Source organism: Dermacentor variabilis, chromosome 1, assembly GCF_050947875.1.
Source record: "Dermacentor variabilis isolate Ectoservices chromosome 1, ASM5094787v1, whole genome shotgun sequence".
NCBI classification, from domain to species: Eukaryota; Metazoa; Arthropoda; class Arachnida; order Ixodida; family Ixodidae; genus Dermacentor; species Dermacentor variabilis.
Genome location: NC_134568.1, coordinates 284077733 through 284098152, shown reverse-complemented (window position 1 = coordinate 284098152; position 20420 = coordinate 284077733). Strand labels below are relative to the sequence as shown.

The following is a 20420-nucleotide window of genomic DNA, read 5'->3' as shown; positions in this document are numbered from 1 at the left end:
CTGACATTTTTTTGCTGCCACAGTGGCTCATTAGATACATTCTGCTGCCGAGTAAGAGGTTGCGAGTTGGATTCCCTGATGTATGTCACACCCAAATTCCAATGGGGCAGAATGCAACACTTCTATTGCGCCTTAGTTGCACATTAAATACCTGCAAATGGTCAAACTTAACCCAGAGGCATCTCATAGCCCACAAGTAACACGCCGCATTTGCTTAGTGGCTATGGTGTGGGGCTGCTAAGTACAAGGTCGCAGGATCGTATCTCGGCCATGGCGGCCGCATTTCGATGTGGGTGAAATGCGAAAACACCTGTGTACTTAGATCTATGTGCATATTAAAGAACCCCAGGTGGTCCAAATTATTCCAGAGTCCCCCCACTGTGGTGTGCCTCATAATCATATTGTGGTTTTGGCACGTAAAGCTCCATAATCTCTCTAGCCCACAAGTTATTTGGGGATACTAAACTCCATTTAAAAAAAAAACTTAATCCAGAACTTATTTCTGATAGCTGTATACCACCAAGGGAAGCGTTCGCGTACTCACATGCACTACCAATACTCACGACAGCAAGTCAAAATCTTATATTTGAATAGAAAATACTTTTAGAAGCAGTATCCTTGGGCCCGTGGCCAAAATGTTCAAGGCAAGGGCCACTGTGAACTTTTCCATTTCTTTTTGCATGCATGAGCAATCTGTGAGATGTACTTCTCATCTCTTGTTCATTTTCCCTTCCCTCACTACAGAGTAGCTGGCCAAAACATCAATTAAGGCTGACCCCATAGCTTTTCTTTGCACCTCTTTGGTGCAGGTTGTAACACAGCAGGTGTTCTCATTTGATGTATAAAGGCTAACACTTGCTGCTTAAATATATTTTACAGTAATTAAGGAGTAACATAAGCCTTTGAATGTTAATTGGTACGAAAAATTTTCAAGGCATGCATAAGAAAAGCAATACCACTATGCTGTTGCGAGGCACATACACAACAGAAGTGCAGCAACTAGTGCCTGCAGTTAGTGCCTAGGTAACTACTTCTCATTCTATTTTTCAATACTCTGGCATACCAGAAATGCCACCCCAATGTATTACATCATGTACAAGTGTGTGCTAGGCTGCAGCTCCTTGCAAGCTTGGATGAATCGCATCCTTTATTTATGCTACCACAGCATAACCTTCCTTCCTACAGTCCTTGGTACTGGCGGCTGGCATTCTTTGAAATAAAACATATAGAGTATAGTATGGTAATTCTACACCATGTTGTCCCTTTTAAAGTCTTCTTTCCTTTCAATTACAAGCACAGTGAATAACTTTATTTTGACTTTTTGTTCAGTTTAATTTCAGCATATATAGATCCTGTTCCAAGTTCTATTGTAGTAGTCCATTCTGTTTGGGTTCTGGGTGAGAGCACAGCGAGAATTGCTACGAAGGGCATATTTAAAAACATGTGCCTTTTCCACAATACCTAGGTTCAGCCAATATGATCATTTCTCTCTCTTTGGTAGTTGGCAGAAGGCAGGAGGATAAAACAACGTGGAGTTGCGCTCACCCTCTTTTATTGCTTCCCCTCGTTCCAGAATGAATATCCATTACTGTTCCTTGAGAACGACAAACATTTTTGCGTTTATGCGATGTTCAGTGTGAAGTTTCACTTTGACTTGTCTCGCATGAGGCACTAAATTACAAAACTCTTCATGAGACATGGCTACGGCCAAGCCAGTTTAGCAGGAACAGCAACTCTACTAGCACAGGTTCTGCTGTTGCTTGGCAGTGTAAGCCAGACATCAACTCTTTGTCAGCCCATTGAAGCTGACAACAGCTGCACCCATGTTAACGAAACATGAATACTGGAAAGGGCGACATCTACCTGCAATGCATACCATCCAAAAACGAGTGCTGAAGAAGTATAATGCTTGCAACATGCACACCAATTGTTCCAGCTAAGCACTTGATAACATATGCTCTATTACACGACAGCATATAGCACAATTTCTGACGAAAGTGGACAAAAATGACAGCATGATATAGAGAGTGAACCACACAAGCTTTAATAGCAATGGGCGGACAAAAAAAAAAAAAAAACTAGTCTATCAGCTATAATACGCAATTGAAACAGCGACACATAGGTAACTAGGGCTACTTGGCATGGGTTTGGGCGGCGGCCCCCTGTTGCTCCTGCATCTTTTTCATGAGCTCTTCGTCCTGCATGGACAATGTGGTGAGCTTCTTGCCAATCCGCTCATGAATGTCCAGATACTTGGCCACGCACCTGTCCAGACACACACTCTCGCCCTTGGAGAGGTCCGCTTCACGGTACTTTGTAGGGATGCACTTCTTTTGGCAAGCCGCCGTCATGCGGTTGTACATGTCTGACATCATTTCAATTTCGAGATCAGCTACAAGCTGAAGCTTGGAAGGATCTAACTGAATGTTGGCCGTCATTGCGTTATCTTCCTGAAGTAATGACGAACGAGCGTTGCGAGCTGACCTCGACCTCAGGCTAGACTGCTCCCCTTGGTGCTGCTTTCATACGTTCCCGCACTTTCATAGCTTCATAACGTTGCTTGTCAATAAGATTCTTCGCAAACACAAATCCACCAATGCCAGCGATAGTTATGACCGTCCTGTAAAGTCAAGGGACACGTGTTAATTGAATGTGTATACTTGTATGTGAATGTGAAAAGCCACTTGGCAAACATTACGAGAAAACTTCTACTTTAAGGCAGCTTCTAAAGTACAAACATAGTCAACACACATCACTTCTGCAACCACTCTCTCCGGTGAATGAAGACGCAAATTTTGAATTACTCAAGTTCACCCACGTGGTTCTCCCTAAAGACAAGAACAAGTGAAGTAGTAAGAAGCAGTGCACATTAGTACCCTTACCAGCCTATGCTTACTTTCGTCACCTTGCTTAACCGCATCTGGAAACGCTATTAAACGTTCGTGAACATTAGATGAACCATGCTTTACTATCAAGACAGCAGACAGACATGCGACCCACCATCAGCAAGCAGGCGTGTTCGACCGTACCACTTTTTCTCGCCGTTAAAAGATGGCGCGTGTATTGGTATAACGTAAATGAACCAAATCACCTATAAAAAATTGTGAAACCAGCAAACTTACAGCCATAACGTTTTTACGTTTACAACAGTACCTACTTTCATTTTATACCGCTGCCAAGAGTCTCGTTTTGGGTCGTTTCTGAATGTTTCGGTCACGTTGTCACGTTTAGCGTAGTTCCGGTTGTTTAGAGTGTAATAGATTGGGAGAGTGGATCCGGCGAGGGCTTCGCGCCGAGGCATTTTTTATTGAAAATCCAGATGGCGCCACCGTCGCCTTCTTCTGCACGCCCCCGCGCACGCCGGAGGCGCCGGCCGTCAGCATATGCCAGCAGCGTCATATGGCGTCATGGTCAGTAATTTTGTAGGAAACTCTATGATGGTCAGAGCGTGCCCGAGCAGAAGCACGGCCAGGCACGGCCGCAGTCGAATGCAGCGTTGCAGCTGCGTTCGAGGATGACCGTGCCTGGATTAGCCGGAGCCACGCAGTCAGATGAATCGCGTTTGTAGTTTGCTTTCCTTTTTAAACCTTATGTGCGTGTAGCGTTCTCTTTGATTACAGGCCTTCATATGAGGCCGTTCTCTACTCCGGAAAATACGGCAAAAGATTGTGGGTACCGCATCAGATCGAAGCGCAGGCTTTCCACCTTCTGTAGATACTTCCTGGCCTTCAATGATACGCACAATGCCTCAGTATATACTTTGCATCAAAGTGCAGCTCACAAATGGAGTCAGTGGCTTCCAAAGGGCCGATCGGTGCGGTGAAGATTGAGCTCCCGCACGCGTCGCCTTTCTTCATCTTTAGGGATTCCGAAGAGCGAGAGCTTGGCCTGACCTTTCAAACTACTGTATACGGTTCTGCAACCCACTACACAACAGTAGTTCTTTCATCGAGGTGTGCTCATCCTCTCATCCTTCGAACACTCTGCCAAGTCGTCGAGTTACCAGACAAACTACAGACATATGCGAGGGCCGTCTGCGCGCGTAAACATCGTGCAGACGGCATCGTTTGACGGAAGCGATGAACCTCAATTTATGGCAAAGCAGTAATTTTATTGTTTTTTTTTCCGCACATACTAGGAACAAAAATTGTCGAAAAAAAAACACAAGCACGACGGTGTGTCGAGCAGACGACAGCTCGGCGCCGCCGTAACCACCGTCGGTAGGCGCGGGGGATTGGCCGGCTTGTGTTTTACATAGCATATGCTTGAAAAACTGCACCTCTCACTCGGAAGTAGTGGCATGTTGGGTGGTGAAGCGAGTTCTAAGGAGCTTTCTGGCAAGCCTTGCTTCTGCAGCCATTCTTTGCCCAGGTCATCTTGCTTTGAACAATTCAGTGCCGATGGATTCTGCCACATCGCCTCCTTCGGCTTTGCTCTGCGGAGACAATGGTAGAACTCTGCAGTGGTGAAATGTTTAGAATGAGCTCCCTATTCATCTAACCACAATGTGTCAAGCTGGGGACGTAAAAAAGACTAAATATGGTAATTAGATGTGGCGCTAGTTTTGCATAATTTCGGAGCAATGGATTGGCCTTCGTAGTGAATTTTTATTGTATGCACATGTAGTTTGCCGTCAGACTAACTTTTCGTTTGTTCTTTCTTTTTGAAGATGTTCGTACCAGGAGTGTAAGCCACCTGTAAAATATCTTACTCTAGCCGGAACGTCAGAAGGATGAGCTTTAAGGAGAATGCGACTGCAGCGCCGCCGCAAATTTCAACGTTTTTGCTTAACTCTCGCCGCTTGCCGTGGCCTCCGTTGGACCAACTCCTCCATTCTAGTATAGGTGTTCTGTGATTCTAGTACACACTACCCATGCCCATTTCTTTCCTCGATGGTAATATCGGTGACGGCTTTTATCGTGTTATTGTTGTGATCTCGACCCGCCTTTGAGCCTCGTTATTGTTCAAACGTATTCAGTTGACAGTCATGGTAAAGGTAAAGGTTAATTGTGAAAACGCCGTTCAGTTTCTCGTCGAAGCCTCTCTGTGCACGACGTTGGACGCACTTGTGCATGACCTCACATATATATACAACGGAGTTCTCGTTATTCGTCAAGCCGCAGCCAATATTGGAGGCTTTGCCAGACGGCTCGCCGCACACACTGAGGAGCTGCCGGATACACCAGCATCACCACCACATTCAACACTGGCTGAGCCAAGCGTGATCCTAATGAAAGTAACGGCGGAAGCATTGGCGAGGGTGTCAAGTGCCCAGCTGGAATCCGGGAAATGTCTTACCAAGGACATAATTGTCCGCACAAAGGAAATGCTAAAAGAAACTTTATCCGCCCTTGAGCTTCCTGAAGCAGCAGAAGAGGAGCGAAAACCACTGTTAATAAGCGTGGACAACGGGGAGATTGCTCTCTCCCAATGCGATGCAAAACTTTGGTGGGCGGGAAAAGAATTGTGTCGTGAAAATGAACTGCGTAATTATTTTGGAAACAACGAAAAAACGACAGTGACTGTCACGTTGTCCTCGCAAGCGCCTGCAAGAAACAAACCTGCCGAAGCGCAATTTAATGAGTACCTGCTTTTTCAAACGAAGCGTCAAAACGATTTTGAAGATCTTGATCCAGATGATGAAGCTGAGGCTTATGATAGAGACTATTTGCGGAAGTCTGTGCATGGTCTCATGGACATAAAATGGAAGCCTTAGCTGCATATTCGGCTAATATGGAGCGACCAGGAGCATAAGGTGATGTCCAATGCTATCCGACCACTGATGTCATGTGGACCATGCAGCGATTTGCGCAAGCCAGTAATGTCCAATTTTATTATTTTTGTGTAACGTACGGTCCACTGCTGGAACATATAAAACGTGTCGGAGCCACAGTAATCAACTTGTGTACTGTTTTTTTATTTGTGAAGTAACATGCTAAATTCAGGAACATGAACCATGCACTATATGAAAACAGATCTTTATGCACACTGACATGCAGAAAGTGTAAAAAAAAAAAAAGTCAAGCTGTGTTATCACCAGCCTATTTTTTATGTCCACTGCAGGACGAAGGCCTCTCTCTGCGATCTGCAGTTACCCCTGACCTGTGCCAACTGATTCCAACTTGCACCTGCACCTGCAAATTTTCTAATTTCATCAGCCCACCAAGTTTTCTGCCATCCTTGACTGCACTTCCCTTCTCTTGGCACAAATTCTTTGTTGGTCCACTGGTTATCCATTCTACACATTTCATGGCCTGCCCAGCTTCATTTTTTTCTCTTAATGTTAATTAGAATATCAGCTATGCCCGTTTGCTCTCTTATCAACACTGCTCTCTTCCTGTCTCCTAACGTTTTGCCTAAAATTTGTTTGTCCCATTGCTCTTTGCACGGACCTTAACTTGTTATCAAGCTTCTTTGTCAACTTCCAAGTTTCTGCCCCATGTGTTAGCACTGGTAGAATGCATTGATTGTACACCTTTCTTTTCAACAGTAGTAAAGTTCCAGTCAGGATCTAACAATGTCTGTCGTATGCACTCTAACCAATTTTTGTGCTGTAAATTTCCTTCTCATGATCAGGGTCCCCTGTGAGTAATTGACCTAGGTAAACACTCCTTCACAGACTCAAGAGGCTGACTGGCAATTTTGAACTCTTGTTCCCTTGCCAGGCAATTGAGCACTGGCAATCTTGAACTCTTGTTCCCTTGCCAGGCAATTGAGCATTATCTTTGTCTTCTGCATATTGATCTTCAACCCCTCTTACACTTTCTCTGTTAAGGTCCTCAATCATTTGTTATAATCGTCCCCAGTGTTGCTGAACAGGACAATGTCATCTGCAAACCGAAGGTGGCTGAAATATTCGCCGTTGATCCTCACTCCTATGCTTTCTTATTTTAATAGCTTTAATACTTCTTCCAAACACACAGCAATGATAGCATTAGAGAGATTGTGTCTCCTTGTCTGACCCCTTTATGGGTATCTTCCTACTTTTCTTGTGGAGAACCAAGGTAGCTGTGGAATCCTCATAGATATTTCCAAAGATATTCATGTATGCCTCCTGTACTCCTTGATTACGTAATGCCTCTATGACTGCTGCCATCTCTATTGAATCAAATGCCGTTTTTTAATCCATGGAAGCCATATAGAGAGTCTGATTGTACACTGCGGGTTTCTCAATTACCTGATTGATTACGTGGATGTGATCTATTGTAGAATATCCCTTCCTGAAGCCAGCCTGTTCTCTTGGTTGACTGAAGTGTTGCCCTTATTTTATTGGAAATTATCTTGGTGAATATTTTACGCGATGCTGAAAGCAAGCCAATGGGTCTATAATTTTTCAATTCTTTAACATCTCCCTTCTTGTGGGTTGGTATAATGTTGGCATTCTTCCAGTTCTCTGATACACTTGGAGTCGCAAGGCATTGTGTATAAAGGGCCACAAGCTTTTCAAGCATATCTCCTCCATATTTGATTAAGTTAACTGTTATTTCATCTTCTCTTGCCGCTTTTCCTGGGGTCATGTCTTGCAAGGTCATTCTAACTTCATCGCTAGTTATACTTCGAAGGAGCCTTTGTATCCTGTTCATTACTGCTCCGAATGAAGGTAGTGTGGCTGCTCTGGGTACTGTACAGGTTAGTATAGAATTCTTCCTCTGCTTTTACTATATCTTCAAAATTGCTGATGATATTACCCTGTTTTCAAAAGATGTAGTGCCAACAGAAGCAGCACACCAATGAAGAAACAAACAATAATAGGACAAGGTGCTTTGTCCTGTTATTGTTTCTTCATTGGTGTGCTGTTTCTGTTGGCGCGACATCTTTTGAAAGCTATGAACCAACTAGGCCCCTAACATGTCGTATTACCTTGCTTATCTTTCAGTGCATGCATCTTTGTTTGTCCAATGTCAAGTTTTCTACACACTCATTTCATGCTGCATCCATTTTTGTACTGCTTCCTCAGTCTTCTGTAATTTCGGATGTCCCTTACTTTCTCCTTGTTGATCAGTTTTGACTGTTCCGTGAATTCTATCTGATCTCGAGAGTTGGACACTTTCATGCTTTGTCATTTCTTTATTAGGTCCTTTGTTACTTGGGAGAGCTTACCTACTGGTTGCCTTAGTGCCTTACCTTCCACTTCAACTACTGCTTCTGAAATCAGCCTACTTACAGTTTCATTCATTACCTCTGTGTCATCTTCGTCTCTCTGTTCTAAAGCTGCATATTTGTTTGCAAGCACCAGGCTGAATTGGTCTGCTTTTACCCTTAGCGCATCTAGGTTGGCCTGTTTTTTCTTGACTAATTTTGTTCTCACTTTTCATATTGAGGGAATCCTAGACCGCACTTACCCCACTTACCCTAAATCCTAGACCGTACTTTACCCTACTCAACACTTCTACATCCTGCACTATGCTAGGATTGGTAGAGCGTATGAAATCTATTTCATTTCTTGTTTCTCTATTAGGGCAATATAGGAACAATTGTGTATGTGCCACAGCTAAAAATTGTGCTTCACTGAACGAAAAAATGAAAACATTTGAACTATATTAGTAGAGACTCAAACATCTCAAAGGCAAACTTCATTTACCACCTTCCATGTGGTGGGAACATAATGCAACAGTGTACACATTTTGTTTCTTCAACAAGGAAGGTGTTGAGGTGCTTCAGCTGTTTTTATATAGTGCCAAGTTTTCTGCACATTACAAGACTGTACTTACACTTGCAACTTTTTACAGACATTTCTTCACATACATTCATGACATATCATATTTCATCTTCCGACTTTTTTTCTACAGGGAGGCATGCCCTCAAGTACATTCTCAATGCATTTCCATCATGAAATCATGTCACATTTTGGAGCTTACATTATGTCCAATGCATTTAACACTACCTCTGTATTTCGAACTAACAATTGCCACTTGCTGCCTTCTCTGACTGAATTTATGGATATGCATAATTTGAACATTGCCTTATGCAAACATAAAAGCACCTACACAAAATGAAATGCCACTGAAGTAGGTTGTCTGTGGAACCTTCTGCTATTCTATATTGAAGTACCAGACAGTGTGGCCATAATGGTGAAAATCCACATGCAATTAAATTGTTTAACTACAAGACGTCGACTTTGTCTTAAATGTTCCCTCATGCAAATCATCCTCAATTCTTAATATAGTAGAAAAATGTTTGCTGTGATCAGTAGCTTTGGCATGAATCTTGCAGTTGGCTATTGCTTAGCAAACGACGTGAGCAGCTATAGTGTGATACACCTCATTTAGCACATTCGCATAGTGACACTCGCCTAATGTCTGGCAAATAAACTTTTTGATTGCACAGAACGCACAAAGCATTTAGGACCTCTGTGACAGCATGTGCCAATAAATAACCTGTTAAAAAAAATATGCGGATCCCACACACTGTTGGAATCAATGTAAGCAAGGCTTTCTAGGCCGTTTGCTTTGAGTGACAATAATTAGCGATGATGTTGATGGTGAATGTGTAATTTCTTCAGCATTTAGTCCAATACAAGAGCAGTGAATTGATGCTAAATGTTACCTTGTGCACACAATTGCTGTTTGTCTGTGTAACACAGAGGGAGACGTGTTTGCTTGAGCTGCTGTTGTGCACCATTGTTCATAATGTCCGAGAGGGTTGATTGTCATCATTGCATCTCATGGCACTCGCATCATAGCAGAAGTGTTAAACTTTAATTGAATTATGGGGTTGTATCTGCTAAAACCATGATCGGATTATGAGGCACGCCATGGTGGCGGACTCCAGATGAATTATGACACCCTGGTGTTCTTTAATGTGCACCTAAATTGAAGTGCACTAGTGTTTTTGTATTTCGCTCCCGTTGAAATGTGGCTGCAATGGCCGGGATTGAACTCGCAACCTCGAGCAATGCCATAGCCGTCAAGCTACCGTGGTGGGCTCAGAAGTGTTGATTTGACTTGTGACCGATTTCGTAGTGTTGCCTAGACCCTACGGTGCTTTAACGGGACTTTGCGTCGGCATGCCCTGCATCAGTTGTCCGCTTGACAAATTTGCGTGGTGTTTATTTTTCAGAAATAGCAGAAGTGTATCGTACCGTACCTTCACTTTTCCTGCAACTGCCATTTTATTGCCTTCTCACGTCTTTTCCTTATCCCACCCTCTCCCCGTGTGGGAACTGTGAGAGTGTCAAGGCTGTTATTCACTTGTTTTGTGATGGCCTTGGTTCTACCCATTCTTTGTCTCCCCTCCCCCTTCCTCTCTACAGTTATATCTACACCCCCTATGAACATTAGTAGAAAGGTAAGCACTGCAGTTTCTGCAATGCTTTTGAGGGGGGCCATGGATAATTACAGCTGTCAAGAGCTTTGGTGACAATCAGGCAGCTCCAGAGAGCATTGTGCACATGCCACATGATGGAAAGGTCCAAACGGGTTTCTCGCATGGACTTTCCTCTCTGCCACGCTCCTGCCATGTATATACATGCTCCGAACCACCCAGTAACGCCAGACAACAGCAGCAGCACAAAAGTCGAAGGAAGAGGCGAAGAAAGCTTTGCTTTAAAACAAGTCTCCTATGCCATAGTTTCCCAAATGCATGGCTCTCTAGAGGCTTCTTCGTTTTTTTAGACCAAGGGAATTTTGCTCACTGATTGATGCTCAGATTTAGTTTGCAGCCATTGAAGAGAGAGTGGCATAGCCAGTATGGTATATAGAAGTCGCGTAAGCCCCCCCATTCCTCAACTTGCAACATCACTTTTCTTATGGACACTGCTTTGTGGATGTTTCAGTGATTATACTGTTGGGCACTAACATCTAAAACAACATTGATTTAAGATCACTGAAAAGCTTTTAATAAAACTAGATTACCAGCCGCAAGGTCTATGCAAGCTCATGAGGCGCAGGTGTCCCAGTGCACACTTGTCACACATTGTACTACAGTACTACAGTGAGATCATTTTTTAAGTTTTATACAATTTTTAAAAATTGCCTGCGGCAGATAGCATAATTCTTGTCCTTGAGCTGGATTATTCGAATAATTACAAAAATTTACTAATTCCTATTTAGTTACCTTATGGCACATACAGTGAACTCTCACTTGAGTGAAATTCAAGGGACCGAAGGAAATAGTTCACTAAACTGAATATTCACTAGACCAACATAAGACATATGGCATACAGAGTCAAAAGTCTGAAGTGCAATTCATGGAGCAAAAGACATGGCATCCATAGTGTTAGAAATGTGTGAAATGGAATTTGTACATATCAACAAGTACAAGGCTCATAACAGTTATAATGCTTCCTTTCTCACTTAGAAAAGAAATCTGTAATCTTCTTCTGCACTTGTACTTTTAAAGCAAAGAAAGTAACAAAACTGTCCAAAGAGTCAATGTTGTTGTACACTTCTTCTGGCACAGCTTGCTGTTGAGACACAAAGTCGCTCAACTTTCCAATGTACCCTACAACCTCACCTAGAGTTATAGGGCTTGAAACTGGCTCGGCGATGTTACTTTGTTCATGGCCTCCGAGATTACATGCTTGCTCATTTTGTGCGGACGATCTCGGAGGCCATGCCTCGTTGCCGTTCGTTCTCCGCGCCGCCGCTTTGCCACAGGGGCACTGTAGCGCCAGCGACGTTACATTGCCGATCATAGCCTTGGTCCTCTGAGCGAGTTCGTTAAACTGAAATATTGACTGTTCCGAAACTCGTTTAAGTGAAACATTTTTGCATAGAATCTATAGGAAACCTGCAGGGTATTTTTAAAAAGTTCGTTATTCTGAAATATTCGATAAATTGACGTTCGTACAACTGAGAGTTTACTGTATTGCAATTTACTAATGGTAGCCAGTCAGCTTGCAAGACGTATCTACTTGAAATGAATTTCCAGGACACGTCAGTTCCGAGATATTTCCCAAAGTGTGGAATGAAATAGGTGTTCCATTTCCTTTTGTGCTCACCTGCATAAAAGGGTGCTTTGTAAAAAAGGAAGTGGAACAACAGTGCATTTTTAGGGCAAGTTTGATGGTGCATATCTACAAACTTGCGTAATTCTGGAAATTCATTCCAAATAAATATGCCTTGCAAACCCACCGGCTACGGTTCATAAATGGCGATGTGTACCATATGTACCATAAAGTAACTAATTCAAAAGGTAATAGGGGAATTCATTAATTAGCTGAATATGTTTCAATTTATCATGCAATTAATGTCTGCCTCTGAATAATCCAGCTCAAGGACTAGAATTGTGTTATCTGCACCAAGCTATTTTTAAAATTTTCATAAAACTTAATGATCACCCTGTATAGCAAATATGGGGTTTAGCATTTCTGGTACACTGAAATTTTAAAGAATAGCCACAAATGCAGCACTCTAAGTATTTATCTCGTATTTATTCTTTACCTAGGTTTCAACTTAGCTGCTAAGCTTCTGTTGTGTATTACTTGCAAGAACATGGCAACATTTTTTTTTTGTACTGGCTTACATTACATTCAATATTCCTCCTTAATTACTGTACAATATATTTAAGAAGTTGGTGCCAGCCTTTGTAAATCAAGCTAGAGCACCTGTCATGTTATAACTTGCACCAAAGAAATTTATTGATAGGAAAAGATTAGGGGTTAACCAGAATCAATGTGTTCTAGCCAGCTACTCTGCCATGGGCAAGAGATGAAGCCAAAGGGAAAGGCGAGAACCACGTCATGGATGCCTATCAACTGCACTCTCTTGGGGGAAAAAATAAATGTCTGGTAAGCATGACATTTTGGCCATGAGCCGAAGATTAATGTTTTTAAAAAAATTGTCTATGCAAGCCAGATTTGGACAGTCCACAAAGAGGAACGGTCATCTTTAAACACAGTAAGCTGTTACCTTTCTAGAGTGCCTGAACATGTCCATGATTCAGGGGTTGGGTCTCCCTTTCCTTGAGCATGTACAGATAAGCGTAGTCTTTTAATTTCTGCCACTGTGCAGCCTTTCAGTTTACAGTCTCATTTCTTTTGTCCTTTTCCTTCCTTCTTTCATCTGTGTGTGCATGCCTACCTTTCAGAACCACGAATCCCTTACAACATGCTCAACTTTCAGTCGCCCTAAGCATACAGTGACTGCTGTTATCACGAGTACTGGTGGCATTTTTACACTGCACATGACCTAGACTGGCACAGTGCATTGGTCAGTCTAGGCTGTCTCCAAACATCTAATAAGATGCAAAAAGTGCAAAGGCCATACCAAGCCTCTTTTACATATAATACTCTTATATCTACTATAATACTAATGATATATATAATATAATTGGATAGCATGCAGTAACCCGATTTAAGTTCTGGACCTCTTTTTTTTTAATTTTAAACTTAATGTCTAAAAGCAACTCTTGAGCTATGAGAGGCACCATGGTGTAGGCATTCAGATTATTAATATCAGTTGCATGGAGTTTGCACTACATTTGCAAGCTTGGAGTGACACCTGACACCAGTGAAAGATGCCAAGAGTGAGTGGGGCTATACTAATCCAGTTACAACCAAATTAGGAAGGCCCACTAAGCTTCAACAAAGACATTCCCTCACCAGAACAGGAACAGACCTCCCTGGTGCAGCATTTGGCCACAACCTGCCTGATGATATTTACAATTAACCAATGGCCCTCAGTCCCCAGCAGCTGTGGAGCACCTGACCAAGGCAGCGGTCAGACCTGTAACGCAGCAGAGGGTGCTAAGAATCTCTGGGTCCGGACAGGCCGCCAATGGAAACTGACCCTTGCAATGTTTAACACTCGAACACTCTCAAGTGAGGCTAGCTTAGCAGGACTCTTTGAGGAACTATCAGACATTGTTTAGGATGTTATCGACCTTAGTGAGATTAGATCATCATCATCATCAGCCTAGTTACGCCCACTGCAGGGCAAAGGCCTCTCCCATACTTCTCCAACTACCCCGGTCAGTACTAATTGTGGCCATGTTGTCCCTGCAAACGTCTTAATTTCATCCGCCCACCTAACTTTCTGCCGCCCCCTGCTACGCTTCCCTTCCCTTGGAATCCAGTCCGTAACCCTTAATGACCATCGGTTATCTTCCCTCCTCATTACATGTCCTGCCCATGCCCATTTCTTTTTCTTGATTTCAACTAAGATGTCGTTTACCCGCGTTTGTTGCCTCACCCAATCTGCTCTTTTCTTATCCCTTAACGTTACACCCATCATTCTTCTTTCCATAGCTCGTTGCGTCGTCCTCAATTTCAGCAGAACCCTTTTCGTAAGCCTCCAGGTTTCTGCCCCATATGTGAGTACTGGTAACACACAGCTGTTATACACTTTCCTTTTGAGGGATAGTGGTAACCTGCTGTTCATGATTTGAGAATGCCTGCCAAACGCATTCCAGCCCATTCTTATTCTTCTGGTTATTTCAGTCTCATGATCCGGATCCGTGGTCACTACCTGCCCTAAGTAGATGTATTCCCTTACCACTTCCAGTGCTTCGCTACCTATCGTAAACTGCTGTTCTCTTCCGAGACTGTTAAACAATACTTTAGTTTTCTGCAAATTAATTTTCAGACCCGCCCTTCTGCTTTGCCTCTCCAGGTCAGTGAGCATGCATTGCAATTGGTCTCCTGAGTTACTAAGCAAGGCAATATCATCAGCGAATCGCAAGTTGCTAAGGTATTCTCCATCAACTTTTATCCCCAATTCTTCCCACTCCAGGCCTCTGAATACCTCCTGTAAACATGCTGTGAATAGCATTGGAGATATCGTATCTCCCTGTCTGACGCCTTTCTTTATAGGGATTTTGTTACTTTCTTTGTGGAGGACTACGGTGGCTGTGGAGCCGCTATAGATATCTTCCAGTATTTTTACATATGGCTCATCTACACCCTGATTCCGTAATGCTTCCATGACTGCTGAGGTTTCGACTGAGTCAAACGCTTTCTCGTAATCAATGAAAGCTATATATAAGGGTTGGTTATATTCTGCACATTTCTCTATCACTTGATTGACAGTGTGAATATGGTCTATTGTTGAGTAGCCTTTACGGAATCCTGCCTGGTCCTTTGGTTGACAGAAGTCTAAGGTGTTCCTGATTCTATTTGCGATTACCTTAGTAAATACTTTGTAGGCAACGGACAGTAAGCTGATCGGTCTATAATTTTTCAAGTCTTTGGCGTCCCCTTTCTTATGGATTAGGATTATGTTAGCGTTCTTCCAAGATTCCGGTACGCTCGAGGTTATGAGGCATTGCGTATACAGGGTGGCCAGTTTCTCTAGAACAATCTGACCACCATCCTTCAACAAATCTGCTGTTACCTGATCCTCCCCAGCTGCCTTCCCCCTTTGCATAGCTCCTAAGGCTTTCTTTACTTCTTCTGGCGTTACCTGTGGGATTTCGAATTCCTCTAGGCTATTCTCTCTTCCACTATCGTCATGGGTACCACTGGTACTGTATAAATCTCTATAGAACTCCTCAGCCACTTGAACTATCTCATCCATATTAGTAACGATATTTCCGGCTTTGTCTCTTAACGCACACGTCTGATTCTTGCCTATTCCTAGTTTCTTCTTCACTGTTTTTAGGCTTCCCCCGTTCCCGAGAGCCTGTTCAATTCTATCCATATTATAGTTTCTGATGTCCGCTGTCTTACGCTTGTTGATTAACTTAGAAAGTTCTGCCAGTTCTATTCTAGCTGTAGGGTTAGAGGCTTTCATACATTGGCGTTTCTTGATCAGATCTTTCGTCTCCTGCGATAGCTTACTGGTTTCCTGTATAACGGCGTTACCACCGACTTCTATTGCGCACTCCTTAATGATGCCCATGAGATTGTTGTTCATTGCTGCAACACTAAGGTCCTCTTCCTGAGTTAAAGCCGAGTACCTGTTCTGTAGCTTGATCCGGAATTCCTCTAGTTTCCCTCTTACCGCTAACTCATTGATTGGCTTCTTGTGTACCAATTTCTTCCGTTCCCTCCTCAAGTCTAGGCTAATTCGAGTTCTTACCATTCTATGGTCACTGCAGCGTACCTTGCCGAGCACGTCTACATCTTGTATGATGCCAGGGTTCGCGCAGAGTATGAAGTCGATTTCATTTCTAGTCTCACCATTCGGGCTCCTCCACGTCCACTTTCGACTAACCCGCTTGCGGAAAAAGGTGTTCATTATCCGCATATTATTCTGTTCTGCAAACTCTACTAATAATTCTCCTCTGCTATTCCTAGAGCCTATGCCATATTCCCCCACTGACTTGTCTCCAGCCTGCTTCTTGCCTACCCTGGCATTGAAGTCGCCCATCAGTATAGTGTATTTTGTTTTGACTTTACCCATCGCCGATTCCACGTCTTCATAAAAGCTTTCGACTTCCTGGTCATCATGACTGCATGTAGGGGCATAGACTTGTACCACCTTCAATTTGTACCTCTTATTAAGCTTCACAACAAGACCTGCCACCCTCTCGTTAATGCTATAGAATTCCTGTATGTTACCAGCTATTTCCTTATTAATCAGGAATCAGACTCCTAGTTCTCGTCTCTCTGCTAAGGCCCGGTAACACAGTACATGCCCGCTTTTTAGCACTGTATGTGCTTCTTTTGTCCTCCTAACCTCACTGAGCCCTATTATATCCCATTTACTACCCTCTAATTCCTCCAATAACACTGCTAGACTCGCCTCGCTAGATAGCGTTCTAACGTTAAACGTTGCCAGGTTCAGATTCCAATGGCGGCCTGTCCGGAGATTAGAACTGGTGAGGCTAAAACATTGCTAAATATTGGCCATGTCCTCTGCTATAGAGGTCTCCCTGATAAAAAGCAATATGGGGTGGGATTCCTAATCCATAAGGATATAATGGGCAACATTGACGAATTCTACAGCATTAACTAGAAGGTAGCAGTAGTCGTAATCAAACTTAATAAGAGGTATAGATTAAAGGTAGTACAAGCCTATGCTCCAACATCCAGTCACGATTAATAGGAAGTAGATCAGTTTTATGAAGGTGTTGAATTAGCGATGAGAAAAGTGCAAACTAGGTATACAGTAGTAATGGGTGACTTCAATGCAAATGTGGGGAAAAAGCAGGCGGGTGAACAGGCAATTGGCAACTACGGCGTTCATTTTAGAAACGCTAGAGAGATGCTGGCAGAATTCGCAGAAAGGCATAAGCTGATAATAATGAACACCTTTTTCAGGAAACGTAGCAACAGAAAGTGGACCTGGAAAAGCCCTAATGGTGAAACAAGAAATGAAATTGATTTCATACTTTCTGCCGATCCCTGCATAGTGCAGGATGTAGAAGTGACAGGTAGGGTAAAGTGCAGTGATCATAGGTTAGTGAGGGCTAGGATTCACCTCAATTTGAAGAGAGGAAGAGTAAAATTGGTCAGTAAGAAACAGGCCAACTTAGAAGCAGTAAAAGTAAAAGCAGACAAATTTAGGCTGGTACTTGCAAATAAATATGCAGCCTTAGAACAGAGAGATGATGACGATGACATAGAGGTAATGAATGAAACCGTAACGAGGCTGGCTTCAGAGGCAGCAAGCGAAGTGGGAGGCAAGGCACAAAGGCAACCAGTAGGCAAGCTCTCCCAAGTAACAAAGGACCGACTAAAGAAACGACAAAGAATGAAAGTGTCCAACTCAAGAGATAAGATAGAATTCGCGAAACTGTCAAAACTGATCAACAAAATGAAAATAAGTGATATTGGAAATTATAACGTGAGAAAGACTGAAGAAGCCCTAAAAAATGGACACAGACTGAAATCAGTGAGAAGGAAACTTGGCATAGGACAAGCCAAGATGTATGCACTGAAAGATAAGCAGGGTAATATCATCAGCAATCTCGAAGGTATAATAAAAGCAGCGGTAGAATTCTATACTGACCTGACAGTACCCAGAGGACTCGGGAGTACTCTATTTGAAACAATAATGAACAGTATACAGAAACTCTTCCTATAACTAGAGAGGAGGTCAGAAGAGCCTTGCAAGGCATGAAACGAGGAAAAATGGCAGGAGAAGATGGAATAACAGTCGATTTAATCAATCATGGAGGAGACATAATGCTTGGAAAACTGGCGGCTCTCTATACGAAGTGTCTATCGACTGCAAGGGTCCCAGAAAACCGGAAGAATGCGAACATTATATTAATCCACAAAAAGGGAGATAAAGAACTGAAAAATTATAGGCCCATTAGCGTACTCCCAGTATTATATAAAATATTTACCAAAATAATCTCCAATAGAATAAGGGCAACACTGGACTTTAGTCAACCAAGGGAACAGGCTGGCTTCAGGAAAGGATACTCTACAATGGATTACATCCATGTCATTAATCAGGTTATCGAGAAATCTCCAGAGTATGATAAGTTTCTCTATATGGCTTTCATAGATTACGACAAAGCACTTGATTCAGTAGAGATACCAGCAGTCATAGAGGCATTGCATAATCAAGGAGTACAGACCGCTTACGTAAATGTCCTGGAAAATATCTACAGAGATTCCACAGCCACCTTAATTCTACACAAGTTCTACACAAAGTTCTACAGAAGTTCTATACAAAGTCTACCTATAAAGAAAGGGGTCAGACAAGGAGACAATCTCTGCAATGCTATTTACTACATGCTTGGAAGAAGTATTCAAGCTATTAAACTGGGAAGGTTTAGGAGTAAGGATCGACGGCGAATAACTCGGCAGCCTTCGGTTTGCCGATGACATTGTTCCATTCAGGAACACTGCGGACGAGTTGCAACAAATGATTGAGGACCTTAACAGGGAGAGTGTAAGAGTGGGGTTGAAGATAAATATGCAGAAGACAAAAACAATGCTCAATTACCTGGCACGGGAACAAAAGTTCAAGATTGCCAGTCAGCCTCTCGAGTCTGTGAAGGAGTATGTTTACCTAGGTCAACTAATCACAGGGAACCCTGATCATGAGAAGGAAATTCACAGAAGAATATAAAGGGGTTGGATCGCATACGGCAGAAATTGCCAGCTTCTCAATGGAAGCTTACCATTAACATCGAAAAGGAAGGTGTACAATCAGTGCATTTTACCACTGCTGACATATGGGGCAGACACTTGGAGACGTGAGCATCATGACCGTGCATCAGCGTTATTTTTGCTCGAGAAGCGTCTATGGAGTGGCTCCGTGGCAAGGAGCGCATGTTGGCGCCGTTGCTACGCTCGAGCAGTGTAGGCGACGCTACGGTCGAGGAGGGGGCGAGGGAGGAGAAACGCGGAGTGAAGGCGGAGGAGGAGAGTGTCACTACTTTACGAAGTTTAAGGGACTTTACAGGTAGCATGTGTGGGTTTATTGGCCAGTTGCTTTCAGCCAAAAAGATCACTTGCTCCTGACGCCTGCGGCAGAAAGGATGTTCCACCTCTGCCACCAAAGTTGGCAAGTGGTGGCGCTGGCTAACATTCCCAAGGTTGGTTGTAGTAGTAAAACAAATACCCAAGAAAGTGGATGGGGAAATGGCACCACGATAGCTCAATTGGTTAGAGCATCACACGCGTAATGCGAAGACGTGGGATTGTTCCCCACCTGCGGCAAGTTGTTTTTCCATCCCCTTTCACTGCCGTTAATTCATCATTTTTTTAATTCAATTAGTAAGTACAATTAATTTCCCCTATGTTGTCCTTGGCGTCTGTTTGTTGGCTTCATATGACGTACCATAAATTGTATTACCAAGAGTTATTCATGTCCCCGTATCCTCCTGCTAATAGGTAGTAGTCTACAGTAAAATGATGAGGGATATATTGGAATGTTTATAGTGTACCTTTTTATGCAAGTGGACTAGAGCGATTTGACTAGGCCAAGGTAAGGTCTTCGTGTTGAGAAAACCTGTTGTAAATTGGTTCCTGCGGAGATTGAGGTAGACAGTACCTCTACCTCAATGGTTCAGTAAATTGGATGTCAGATAGCACACCCCCCCCCTTCTTTAAAAGATGCAGAATTAGGCCTGTGGACAAAAGCTTATGGCTGATGGAAAGCTTTGCACAGCAGCCAATTTAAGTTTTTGCAAATTACCCATTTCCATTCTGTTTACATTTTTCATCACAAGATACTGTTCACTATTCAAGGAAGCTCCTAGATGGGCTTTGCTACTCCAGTAAAAAACTGATAGTACCTCTAGCTCTCCAAGCACAGTATACAAAAGGTTACACAATGTAGTCATCCTCTAACTATAGAACCACAATACTTTCAGATGGAAAATAAGACTGCTTGAAACTACATGCCTACAAAAGGACATCAAATTACTTTAGAAACCATATCAGCAAAACAAAGTTGCCTATGTACAAACATCCAGTAATGACGATAAATACTTAAGAAAAATTCTCTCACACTATGTTGCTTTCCAGAACATGTTCACTATTAAATTGATCACTACTATTTAATAAGGCTCCCCCAAAACTAGACATATCATTGAACTTTGCTTTTCTTTCAAGATAAACAAGAGCAGAGTCACAG

At 42.9% G+C, this 20420-nt stretch overlaps 2 protein-coding genes and 1 long non-coding RNA gene across 7 annotated transcripts in view; 2 read left to right on the top strand and 1 right to left on the bottom strand.

Moving 5' to 3' along the window:
• LOC142566371 (uncharacterized) overlaps positions 1 to 20420 on the top strand; it is a 34415-nt gene that overhangs the window by 6158 nt on the left and 7837 nt on the right. The window contains exons 1-2 of one of the 2 annotated variants that reach the window (XR_012825044.1): positions 3332 to 3410; positions 12626 to 12730. This is a non-coding gene — a long non-coding RNA (uncharacterized LOC142566371). Of the gene's footprint in view, positions 1 to 3331; positions 3411 to 12625; positions 12731 to 20420 lie in introns of those variants that run through there. The other variant, XR_012825045.1, reaches the window with a different exon arrangement.
• Tim10 (translocase of inner membrane 10) lies at positions 2022 to 3246 on the bottom strand. 4 transcript variants are annotated; one of them, XM_075677313.1, is made up of 2 exons: positions 3158 to 3246; positions 2022 to 2620 (listed from the first exon to the last, which is right to left on the bottom strand). In XM_075677313.1, exon 2 carries the CDS (start codon positions 2436 to 2438, stop codon positions 2133 to 2135), a length of 306 nt encoding a protein of 101 aa, XP_075533428.1. In that variant the 5' UTR covers positions 2439 to 2620; positions 3158 to 3246; the 3' UTR covers positions 2022 to 2132. The 4 variants fall into 4 exon arrangements, with proteins under 4 accessions (XP_075533428.1, XP_075533423.1, XP_075533405.1 ...); XM_075677308.1 differs by lacking the exon at positions 3158 to 3246 and adding an exon at positions 3001 to 3144; XM_075677290.1 differs by lacking the exon at positions 3158 to 3246 and adding an exon at positions 2883 to 3041.
• LOC142566351 (cilia- and flagella-associated protein 298-B-like) lies at positions 4813 to 5896 on the top strand. The gene has a single exon (XM_075677275.1). The coding sequence runs from the start codon at positions 4988 to 4990 to the stop codon at positions 5714 to 5716; it is 729 nt and encodes a 242-aa protein (XP_075533390.1). The 5' UTR covers positions 4813 to 4987; the 3' UTR covers positions 5717 to 5896.

Bases quoted from the DNA above. Each gene is read 5' to 3' on its own strand.
- Tim10 (XM_075677313.1), bottom strand. From the start codon at position 2,438: ATGACGGCCAACATTCAGTTAGATCCTTCCAAGCTTCAGCTTGTAGCT.
- LOC142566351 (XM_075677275.1), top strand. From the start codon at position 4,988: ATGGTAAAGGTAAAGGTTAATTGTGAAAACGCCGTTCAGTTTCTCGTC.